This window comes from Serinus canaria, chromosome 3 (genome assembly GCF_022539315.1).
Source record: "Serinus canaria isolate serCan28SL12 chromosome 3, serCan2020, whole genome shotgun sequence".
Taxonomy (NCBI): domain Eukaryota; kingdom Metazoa; phylum Chordata; class Aves; order Passeriformes; family Fringillidae; genus Serinus; species Serinus canaria.
In genome coordinates this window covers 60,762,443-60,775,435 of record NC_066316.1, presented here as the reverse complement: position 1 = coordinate 60,775,435, position 12,993 = coordinate 60,762,443, and the positions used below count along the sequence as shown (strand labels likewise).

The 12,993-nt window shown below is 38.6% G+C and overlaps 1 protein-coding gene across 8 annotated transcripts in view; it reads right to left on the bottom strand.

Moving 5' to 3' along the window:
* Positions 1-12,993, bottom strand: part of ECHDC1 (ethylmalonyl-CoA decarboxylase 1) — a 43,703-nt gene that overhangs the window by 10,734 nt on the left and 19,976 nt on the right. For all 8 annotated transcript variants that reach the window (XM_018916873.3, XM_018916853.3, XM_009092380.4 and 5 more), the window contains one exon: positions 12,217-12,297. In XM_018916873.3, coding sequence (XP_018772418.1) covers positions 12,217-12,297 — 81 coding nt within the window. The remainder of the gene's footprint in view (positions 1-12,216; positions 12,298-12,993) is intronic.

The window sequence follows — 12,993 nt, the reverse complement described above, 5'->3', positions numbered from 1 at the left end:
ATAAGACAGCCTCCTCCAAAAAGCAAGCTGTGACTAAATGATCCCTCTCTGCCTATCCAGTGGAGTGTCTAGGCAGCCTCTTTATCACTACACCATCAAATAATTACCTAGATACTCTGTAAGGGGATTATCAACACAAAATGGCTACAGATTTTTCTGAAAGTCATCTTACTACACTCTCTCTTACCAAAAAGCCCCACCCTAGTTCTCTAAAAATGTTAACAAGTAGATTAATTCTGAGAAGAGTTAGTAATAATTTCACTTATCTTTCAATCTCACTTGATTAATTAGCTAGGGTTTAAAGAACCAAAAAGACACAGATTAAACTTTTAATCAGTAACTCCTTGCTAATTCTACTTAGCAGATTTTTGAAGTAATGCACTGAATATTGGCAAGCCATAACAGTTACATGATTTCCCAACACAGCTTGCTAGAAGTATTCATTCCCTCTGCATCTCTCCCATATCTTCTTTCTCACTAAAAGCTTCTCATGTTCCTGCCCTACGCAGAGAAATAATAAGGCAATTAGATATTGCAGCAGTTGCTACTTCAGACCTACCACAGCATGAAGTGAGACTTCCAAAGTGAAAATACTGTAAAACCAATGAAAGTATGGATTTGTATTACATGCTTGTGGTGATGGTCTATGCAGACCACTATGGCATCATAAAAGCAAACCCTCCCAAATGTTTGGTCTTTCTGAAAATCATTTAGTCACAGATATTCACTTGACAGATGACTACATGGTAACTACTAAAGAACATAAAAATGAAGACAAAATAGTTTAAAGATAGTCTGGGGGAACTGCACGCCTTATGCTTATCTTAGATACTGTTGCTAAAAGATGCTCTGCAATTCTAAGTTTCAATAGGCTAAAAGAAGACCGTGCACACTAATAATTTTTCCTATTTATCAGCTTTAATCCATAACCTTTTCTACAAAAAAGCAATGGAAAGAAGTAGGTCCAGCTACTATTTTAACAAGCCCATCAGAAAGTCACCCCACTCAAATCCTTTCCCTTGATTTAAAAACACCAATTAAAATGACAAAACAGTATACCTTCTTTATTTGAGGTTTAAATAAATTAAAATGATCCCCAAGAAGGAAAACAACAAAAAATCCTATCAAGCCTCCCAAGCACAGAGTGTTCTAGGCACTCTCTAAATCACAGTGTCAAAGGAGTAGGCTTGATGCCATCCTAAGAAATTTCACTAACACAAAAGCTTGCTTTTCTCACAGCTCTTCTCAAATTGCTTTACAGAGACTATATGGACTTTTATTTATAGTTACTGAATTATCTTGTAACACTCTTAGTGCATCCATTTCCCCCCCACTCACCACAAAAGCTAAGAATCAAACTTTACATAAAGTAGCCCAGAAAAATCTCTCATGTCTCCCTAGCACATATTGCCTTTACCTCCTACCTTTGCTGTCCTCCAGTCAGACTTTCCAACTCTAAGGATCAGGGTAAAAATCAGATCAAGTAAATAGACTCCTAATTACAGAAGTATTTTTTTTAAATAAGAGTTAACACTCTTCTGAGTTGCCTGGGAAACCTGAGGGCACTTCCCAGTGGGGAGCAAGAGGACCTAAACAATGAGAATTGCATTCTTCAAAGGAGGCCTTAAAATATCCATTTTTAATGGGACTCTATCATGCTTTCTCACATCACCCAGGGTCAAATGAAATGCAGAAGAATGAATGACAAAGTCACACATTCATCTATAAGCCCAAAATATTTGTCTGATGCTAAAGTTCTGAAAAGTGAGTCCTGAATCTAAAAAATGGAGTATGTAGCAACAACAAAGGGTTAGAGGAAGAGTTGGAATACTGGGACATCAGTGCAGAAATTGCTAAGTGGACATGAACCATTTTAAGAGGAATGTGGTCTCTAGGAATAAACAGGAACTAAAATTGTGGATACCACCACCTATTGCCCAAATATTGGGATAGTCAATGTAAGAGGAGCCTCCACAGTCAACAGTCAGCTCAAAAAAGGCTGCAAGATTACCAGCTCTAAAGGAAGCCACTCCAGGGAAGAAGCATAAAAAATACACTGTTACTAGAAAAAGATCCCTTGGATAACCAGAATTAAATAATAATAGGCAGACACAGAGAATTGCATGCCCCCCAAAAAAGAGCATCTCATCAGAAGCAAAAGTTTGCACTGAGAAAAATCAAGAAAAGGCCTATCAGCAGCACAAAGGAGCTCAGTAAGGCAGCAGAGAAGACCCTCTGGGAGATTGCCCTGGCAAGACCCAGGTTAAAACTGCTCTAGACATGACTGTGTAAGAACAACCAGAGAAGTAAAATAGGGTCTGTTTCTAAAACAATTCCCTGATCTAAGGAGAGGGGCTAAAAAAGGGCCAGAAAGATTGTTAGCTTGAGAGAGGGATAATAAAAAGAATGAAACACAGGGAAAGACAGCTGCTAATTCCCTGCAAGGCAAGTAGCACAGTGTCAATCAAAACAAGGTAGGTAAGGTGGCCCCAAAGTCTCCTGCAGGTGATGTCTGCTGTCAAACCGGCTGCCATCCACACAGACTTTCAATCTCACTCTGGACCAGATCTCCCAGAAGTCAGTTACAGATGGAGGCTCACACGGCAGACCTTGATTAGGGGGTTTCAATCGAATTTGTTACCTCGGGCTTGACACTTTCTCACCCATGGCTTCACAGAAGCCAGAGAGAAAAAAGCATGCTATGAAAAGCTACATTTCTTCTAAAAGGGATAAATGAAGCTGGGTATTGGAAATTGCAGAAAGACATTTTCTGCAGCAGAAATGAAAAATTGAATTAGATGGCAGATCACAAGGCAAGAAATAAGGGCCAAAAAAAAGCATGACTGATTAAACTCCACTAGCAGTATTAAAAGAAGTAAGATGAGTCTTTTTATTTTGTTTTCCCCTTCACAGTCATTTTTCAATAAACTGACAAGAAAATTATTTGGCCAAACCACAAGGTGAATCTGCCCCATTTTCCAGGATTATACTTCTTTAGGCTCCCATGCAATGCCCACAGGTTCCATCCCCACCATGGTGCTGAGGGTGGGCAGCACCATGCAGGAGGACTTGGTGGAGATGGGGATAGGGCTGGCCAGAGGGCTCATGCAGCCAGGCCCTGTGTGCTGCACACACACATTGGGCGGCCCCTTCTCAATCAGCAATGTGACATAAAAGCTGTGTGGGCCAAACATCAAGCCCTCATTCCATCTTGTGCCTAAGCATCCAAGTGAGGTAAGTAGTTTCAAAAAACAGCAGAAAAAATAAATTAAAAGGCCTTTCTTAGGCAGGAGAGACATTCCTTTACAATTACACAGACAGCAATAAAGACTGCCCTGTCCACAAGTGCTGCCTTGGACCTGTTTAACACCCCCTGTGTGCACACTGGCAAGGAGCAGCATGGTTTTACAAAGGCTTATTGAACACACACAGGGCTCAGATCACAATTTAAGAACACATAGAGCCTAGAGAATAAAGCAGATAGTTACACCGGGGAGCTCTAATTCCCCTGAAGTGTGCAGTATAAACTCTAAAAATTGCATGAATCAACCAGAGCCATAAAGTTGGACTGATGTCCCATCATTCAAGATGCAGTGCCTGGATCCTCCTTACTACCAGCAGATGTACAACAGCAATCCATGGGCTACTGCCCTATTTCTCCTTCCCTGCTAATGGCCAATATATTATTAACACTCTCTTCTTCGAATTCCCAGTTATGACTATATTTGAATTACCCTGGTGTCAGTGGGTCCCAGGCACCACAGTTACCATACAACTATTTTCAGAGCAGTTTACATCTTGTCATAGAACTTGGGCCTTACCCATGAAGCAGGTTTAAGCTATTCTTTAGAGGCTGCCAAAGCCTCTGTACACAAGTAAGTGAGTGCCAAAATAATGCTCACAGAAATATTACTCATGCTGGAAATCTGAAATGTTACATGAGTCTTTCCTTCCTAAAAAAGAAACTAGAACTATCTGGATTCTGTTCAAGCAAACATTTTCAACAACAGAAATACCTTTTAGACTAAAGTAAAAATTTCTGTGAGGAAAGATCCAGTCATATTTTATCAGATTCTCTGATGAAAAAGACCACCTGCAGGCAAGGTGCTTGATTATAAATTTTTAGTCAAATTTAAATGGCAGTATTCCTGTAGAAATAAAAAAAGTACAGTGGAGCTTTTTTCCAAATAGGAAGTATTGTTTTTTTAAATTATGTGCACACTTCTATGCAGCATATGCAAACCATGTTTATAACTTTGGCTTCCCATATCTTTATTTTCATCATGTATGTTTAACAAAACCACAGAATGCAGAACAAAATTCTCCCAGACCAAATTCAAGAGTCTCTTAAGGCAGGAACATTTCAATCACATTTTCTGCTCATCTCTACTGCTGATACACAAAGGGAAGGAGGGACTTCCCAACAGTGGCTGAGCTTGGCATCTAAAATGTCAAAAACACAAGGATCACCTCAATTGCCTGAATTCAGCTGACTGGAAAGGAACAGCATTTCTTGACATCAGTCACGAGAGATGCAATATTCAAGCTGCTCTAATACTTTATGATGGATTTGATGTATCAGGTTTCTGCAACTCACAGCACTAAAGAACTTAAAATACAACGTAACATCACACTAGCAGCCCTTCACAAGACACAGGGTAACAAGACACACTTTGAAATTCAGCTGTCTCTGCACACAGTGCTACCAATGCTGCATTTGCACTTCCTACACAATTTCTGACTCAAGCAAAGAGAGATCATATACTTAGCTGAAATGGTGATTCAATTATAATGGAATGTTGCCACTCTGTCAGGATACTGTGTTAATTTCAAACAAAAAAATACTGACTGTCGTGGTTTGGGTTTTTTTAAAATTATCACAGTGACTGTGACCTAAGTTTTCCTGATGATACACATCTTTAGAGATTTGTTTGGGAGGGAGGGGAAGAGCACAATTATATAACTCAAAAAGGCATAAATGAGATAGATAATTTAACATTAAAATTCTGCATTTAGGCAGTCACCTGCTGCTTCTCCTCTTTACTTTTTAATATAGAGTATTAATTATACTGATGGGGATCTCAAACCAACTTCAGATCACTGATGTCATGTTCAGACTACCTAGACTAGAGGCAGGTACATTTTCAGCAAACTGTAACAGATCCCACAAATACGCCTAAGAGTGTGACCAATTATTGCCAAAAGTATAATTTCCCCTACTATGTTTTTATTTACAATCATTGTCTCTTTCACACCTATGCAAATCCATGCTGATTTAAATTATTGGGGTTTCCTCAGTCTATATATTTGCTTTTTGTTTATGAACATGAATCAACAGAACACAAAACAGGACTGGAATATAACACCTAGTAACAGACCATGGACACAGCAGAAGTTCTTACACACACAACTTTAAGCACAATAGGAATCTATTTAACATAAGATTTTACTATTTGATTTATTCTTACTGAGACTGCCAAATCACAACAGAGTAATTAATTTCTTACTGACTACAGAATCCAGGAAGTAGGAAGTTGAAGCCACCAAGGTTAACAAGTTCAAAGAGTTTACAGACTTGTTTCACACAATTTTGCATAAATCTGGAAGGAAGAGGAACATGGAGGTCCAGCCTGCATGGCTCCAAATCTTCACTAAGACCTTGGGTTGCTTTGGATCAGAGACAAAAATAAAACTGAAGGCTAAAGAGGAAGACTGGAAATTGCAATTTTGAAGGCAATGTTTACAGTGAAAGTAGGTTGAGATCCACACAACGTCTGCTTACATCCAGGGAAATTGAGTTATTTCAGAAAGATTGGTAATTTCAATGAACAGTAACCCTGATATGGACGATTACCCTTCAAAGATCTACAAGGTTAACTATATTGCTCCTTGGAGTGATACAGCGAGGAAGAGTTCCTTCTGTAGTCCTTCAATAGCAATGACAGGGCTGAAATATGAAAGAGCTAATTGGGACACAGGAAGACATTCTCTGGAAGCTGATCCAGTGCAAAACTAGGCACTTGAAAGCTGTGGCTTCAAAGGAAACTGAAGGTATTTAACATCTCCCTTGAGCCAAAAGGAGTAGATTGTATTCTCACCCCCTACAGTTCTTTGCCATCTCCTAGAGACTTAGCTCCTCCCTTGCACTGGCTCCAGCCAATATGACCTTACAAGTCACTCTAGTTAACTGTAAAAACAGAAAAACCCCAGGCTTTCTGTTGCTTTTCAGTGAGATAATTGACTCATACAGGTATCTTCACTGGTGCCTGGCAAACCAGAGGTAAGAAGTGAGCTGAGAATACGCAATAGGGACACCCTCCTCCCATATCCAAGGAAGCTGTTCAGGCACTCTGTCCACATGAAGCCACAGCTCAGTATACCCTCACCTCAAAACCAACAGACTGGAATATATAAGTGCTTCTCACACTTTATTTTATCCAATTTGTGGAACTATCTGATAATAAATAAATATATATATTGAAAAAAAATAGTAGTGAAGATCAGAAATGGTGCATCAAACTCAAAAAACTTAAATGCCAGTTTATCTAAACTGGGAATTAGTCACTTTGCAGATGAGAGCAGAATGGACAATTCCAGTGCATTTGTACTCTTTTCCCCAAATTCTCTGAAACTTACATACTTTTCTATGGTGAATTACCAGCCCAGTGTATCAGCAAGTGTCAGAATGGGTCTAGACCTGTATTCTCTAAAATCTGCCTTATCTAAGTTTTCCATTATCTGGACTATCTCTGTTTATTATTACCACGGAGCACATTTTATCAGCTGCAGACAGGATTGTTCAACAGAAAGGATGTAAGATTGCATGGTACAAGTGGTCTAAAACATAGACACATGCTGATAAGAAAAAATTCATGTACCCAGGATAAGATGGTTTGGCTTCCCAAAGGCAAAAAAAAAAAACCAAACCAAAAAAACAAACCAAACCCAAAACAAATTTAAAAACCTAGAATGAAGTAAATTCCTGCAAAAAGACAACTTCAGAAAGAAAGCATCAACTCAAATTCATGCTTTGCTGATGTTATTTAAATTTTTACTAAAATCAAACAGTGGTAAATTTGAATTGTCTACAAATCCTCTGCCTGAAAGAATGTAAACACAAAAAATTCAATGCCAAATGAAAACTGGTAAAAGACACCCAATACCAGCCTATAAATACAAGGCAAATAACACAAGCTCTTGAGCCCATTTCTGGCAGTGCTTACTTAACCAGATGTCAAATGTACCATGGCAAAAATAAGAACAGCCTTCTTAAAGGCAGGCAATGTGAGACTATTAAAATCATAACCAGAAACTTGTAGTAACAAACCCCCAGGGCTCTAAAAATGTGAAGTGATGTAGGACTGCTTTGGAATTCTAAATTTGTCAACTGATTTATTGATTTGCAGATTTTAAACACACACACACACACACACACACACACATATATATATATAGAGAGAGAAAGAGAACAAAATTCTATATAGTTTAGAAAAGTGATCTATGCCACACAGCAAGCACTTGAAGCTTATAGAGTTTTATTAATAATTTACACACTTGGCAAGGACATTGTTATTCAAGTCCCTGACCTCCCAGCATAAGCACACAGCAGTGGGTTTTGGATAAGGGTGAAAGGGAAGAGAGAGAGATATGAATTGAAGAGTGTGAGAAAGAAAGAAAGGAAGAAAGAGAATTAGAGAGATCACCTGTTCTAGCCCCAGCATTGATCCAGCTGGAGTATCCTGGGTCCTGGGGAGCACACACACTCAGGCTTTTTGAGGATACCTTTTTATAGATATGTTAACCCTGTTCTGGAGGTAAGCTTCTCACTTTCTATGCAAATTAGTTATCACGCATAGTTCTTTCATTAGTTATCATTCATAGATCTTTCTGGAAATATGTTGGAAGCTTGAAGGGTCTTTGATAGTCTTAATCTACAGTGCATGTCCATTTCTCAAACTCATTGCTGCACTTGCCCTGTACTATATTGTGCTTATTCTGTTGCACCAGAACAAGGACATCTGTCCCAGAAAAGTGCTGCTCTACATCCATATGGGCCCATTCTCCACCAACATCCTGTTCTTTCTCACAGTGTGTTATTACCAACAGCCCTTGGTTGGTTCCATGGCTATCCAGCTATCAGTTTTTGAACCACACACATTTTAGTCTCTTATCTTTTAGGCTTCTACAGAGAACCCACTCGGATTTGGCTACTGAGTCTTCTCTGATGATGTGTAGCAATGTTATAGTCATATGAATGAAAAGTGCTTTGAGAGCCTGGACTCTGCAATAATTCATGAATATGTGAACCCCATGTTACTACATTCCTATCAGGCTCTACACAATAAAAAATGCTACTATGTCCTGAGGCACCCTCATTTCAAACAGTGGCATCTTTACACCTAAATGTCCCTCCTGATAAAATTAAAAGCCCAAATCCTTGTACAGAGTAAAGGATTTCCAAAGAAGTTCACGGGCTGTGCTCTGATGTTTTGAAACGTATTCTTGAAAAAGTTTATTGCAGAATACTGAAGTCTTTATGGCTTCCTCCACTTCTCCTTTTTGAAAGGTGAAACCACTGAAAAGTTGGTCATAGTGTAGCTACATCTATGCAGAGACTAGATTATCTTCTGTTCCTTTGACTTCCTATATGTTGCATTTAATGCACTAAATACAATTTGTAGAATCAAATAAACATAAATTATCACAGGAACACACACACCAAAAGCTATTTAATAACATTTCATTTAATCTCTTACTAAGTGTTTCATGGAACATATTTAACACCTTAAAATGTAATATTAAGCATGCCTACATATTTCACAGAAATACAGAAAACCCACCACTAAAATGAAAGAAGGCCAATTTGATAAATGCAGTATTATTAGCCTAAGTTAATAGTTAGCTCAGCACTTGTAACAGTAATGAAACTGGCCCTTTGCAATTTAACTGCACAACATCAACTACAGCTAAAGAAATTACAGTTCATTAATTTATTTTCTAAAGAATAAAAGGAAATCACTGCCTGTCTCTACCTATGAGCCCATTTTGCGATCAATGGTATGAGAAATGGGCAATTTTCCATCTCTGCACTCTCATCCTCCACCTCAAGACACCAACTTTTAAATTTGATTGACATGGCAGGGACACAGACACACGTCTACTTGGACTGCAGCGGCATTAGAGAGGAAAAAGGAGATGGGGGGAAAGAGACTCTGTGTCTCAGAAGCACTCAGTTACAATGGAAGTCCATTTGCCAGGTGAGGTAGGACCAAATTTTTGAAGTCGTAGATGTATGTAAAAGCCCTACACAGACATTATCCCAAGGAGATTTCTCACAGGTACCAACATGAAATAGAAGACAAGACAGCTCAGAATTCAAAGTTAGTTATTTGGCTATTATCTCGTAGCACATTGCAGCAACCACACTCAGAGATTATTGTGATCTGCTAATTGCACAAATGGATTCATTACCAACTGTCTCTTCCCCGTATCTGTCAGCTTATTGCCCAACAATCCACAACCATTCCTGTTTTCCTGTCTGAAGTCCTCAACCAATCCTGACAAATCTGCTCTCCTTGCCTTCACACATTGTGTAAGCACAAGACACACTTCAAGTTTCTGCATAAAGGAACCCAAAGCAGGCACCTCAATTATTTGTAAAATTCCATCACTAAATCCAACATCACATTCACTTCTGCACCTCACTGAAATGGCTCCAGTGTCACGCAGAACTGTAAAATACATTAACATATGGCAGCAGAAAACACGAGCCACCTTCATGCGCTCAACTGTGGCACATTGAAAAAAGTACATAGTTCTTGAAAATTTTACTAAAATGCTTAGCTGTCTGAGCAAGTTTCATACTTGCACCCTTCTACATTACCCAGTTTTTCAGTAATAATTGAGATAAACAATTCCAGTGTCAGAAGCTTTATCTTTCCAATTTTCATATCAGAAAAAGTCTGAAAGGAAATTAATTACCTTGCCCTTGTCTAGACAGGTCTGATCTTTTTTTTTCCCCAGTAACATGTTTATGATCTTTATAAGGATACTGCTTTTCTGGAGAGCCATACTGCAACCACACACAGAACACCTAAGACTGAAGATGATGTTTCGAGAAGACCTCTTCCTCCAGATTAAATGTGGACTAACCTAAAATGCTTTCACTTTTTATCATTGTCCTTATTTCCTCAATAAATGTGCTGAAGTTCACACAAGCCCCCCCTCCAATTTTAAATGAGCCAGCTTAAAACAGAATGAGACAATTATTCTGTAGCCACAAGAACCGCTACAGGAAGAATGTATCAGTAATATCTTAAACCACCTCAACTATTTTAAAATTGGACTTGTCCACACCTCTACTTTAGTAGAATGTGTATCATGCTGTCAGACCACATTTCAGAGGAGGTACCTAGGTCATTTTGGTTCAAACGAGTTGCTCAAACTGTACTACATTAACTATACTGATATAAAGTGGCAGAGATAAAAATAAGAAAATATTTCAGGCCAAAACCAAGCAGTTTGGTAGTTTAAACAGAGACTCTTAAAAACAGAACTGTATTTGAAAATCTAGAATTAAAAGCAACCACAACAAACACATTTTGTTTTTAAAAAAATAAAATGTTCAAACAGATTATTCAAAGAAGAAAACAAATCTCTGATTTCCATCTCATGTTCATCTTTTGTCATCTAGTGACTGAAGGCAGAATGCCTATTCCACTAATATCTACTTACAGTTCTCAAAAAAACCCTGGAATTTTGTCCACCAGTATCAAAATCCTCAAATTCAAGAGCAATAACAGCACAGAGTGTGTTTCTCTGTCTTGTTGCTGTTATTAATTAAGTCCCATTTGCTGCTCCTGAATGGCTGTTATTTAGTTGCACTGGATGGGTGTGTAGAAAGTAATGGAAGATGGATCAACAGCTGTAGTTATTATGAAAATTATGGCACTGCATGAGAGGAATTGCAGCTGCTCAATTCATGCAAATAAGAGCTACTTGATAATGCCTATAATTACACAGCATGTCAAAACAGCATAGCTGGAGTGTAAGTAGAGACTACGTATTTTAAAAAGCCAGAAGATTTCCATTTCATTATATTCCCATTCCCTAAATGCCTATTTAGAGATAACAAGAAACACTTTCTGTTGACAGGCTCACAGATACAGAAAGGTCTGCTGAGTCTCCCAGGTGCATTCTCCTGCCAGCACTGCAGCTGTCAAACACAAAGCCTCTCTGCTATCTGTAACACAGCCTGGACCCACACCACAGCTGGGGCTTCAGCTCACTGTGTGCTGAGCAGATATGAAGAAAGATCCAGCCACATCTACTTTCAAAGCAAAGGAAGATTGCTTCCAAGTGGCTCAGACAATGCAGATACCATCTCCTCTATCCAAAGCCTGGTCCTGATACCTGGAACAGCACTGTAATATTCTAGTTTACTTTACTTTTGAGTGTACCTTCTTTCAGCTTGTTCAGGGCAATTCCTTTCCCACTTCAGGCACTAAGGCCTTCTTCAAGAGCACATTTCCTTTTCTTAGGTGAAAACCTCACTAAAAGCTCCTCATTTTCCAAGATGCTGCCCACTGTGCTTATCCTGCTACATCTGTAGGCTGTTTACACATTAGCAATGGTTTATATAAAGTGACAGTTTATTACTTTAGGGTCTTCCTACTCCTGCTCTGCCTGTTTAATTAAACCCCTCTTTTTTTGCCAGTTTTTTCATGCTAGCAAATCCCTGCACCTGCATGGGAAAAAAAAAAAAACAGGGATGAAACCTCATTTGTTTTCCTCTGCACCTCAAAGTTTTGTTTCAATAGCTGTGCAGCACAAAGTTATGTTACAAATAATAAACCCAGAACAAGAAATACAAGAGCAGTGAAGAGATTTATTTATTTATTTTTATTACATTCACAAAAAGAGACACAGGGAGATACACTATTTTGCAAGCCTCCTACCTCTCACTCAGGGGTGAGTTGGGCCCACTTGGTGTGCAAAACAGTCAGCTGCTAAAGTTCCTTACTGCTCCTGTTTTACACAGTGATTCAAACCATACAGCCTGGCAGAAACCACAACTTTTCCTGTGAAGTCTGATGACAAAATCTCATTGCAAATGCCTTGGAACCCAGGAACGTGATTCCTGGTAGAAATGCTACCTCATGGTACAGTCATTAAATCACTGACCCAATGTAACAGCTACACACTTGTTAGCCTTACCTGAAATCACATGCTGTGGTAAGTTCTGCTCCTCCTCCAAAAGCTTTTCCTTGAACTAGTGCAACACTGAACAAAGGCAACCTGCAAAGAGACTTTAGTTAGCAAAATTCATGCTTTTAACCGTTCAGAAATTACAAAATAACTCAACCAAACCATTTCTACAGTAAAAGTTGAGAAAAATATACTGTTCCAATTTAATCACATAACTACATCTTTGTGGGCAACTGGCACAACACTAATTCCACTTATGTCAAAATTAAAATTGCATAACTGATACAGAATCCCGTAATGAAAGAGCAACACAGATCTTTTAAATGGAATCAAAATAAAGATCACATACTGAAAAACACATGTTATGAAAAATACCTGCTATAAAATATATCTAAAAAGACTACCTGTGAGGAGTGACAGGATAGCAACACAAGATTCTACTCTAAGCCACTGCATCACAGAAAGAGCAGAAAGAGACACAAAGAACTGAAGGGCTGGGTTATCTAAAATTAATGAGATTTACCATGACAGCTTCAGCAGCTTCTTCAAACAGAGTGCTACTATCTCAGTCATCAACAAAACTTTTTTTGCAGACAAAACCTTTTGAGGAAAGCAGCAATCTGTTACCTTTGTTGGTGTTGTACTTAATCATGTTCAAGGTATTTAATCATGTTCAAGGTAATTCAAAGGACAGAGGGAAGGAAAAGTATGTTTCCCCACTGCTGATGAGAAATGAATACTAATGAACAGTGACTTAGGATAAGGCAAGTTCCTTAAGAAATGAAG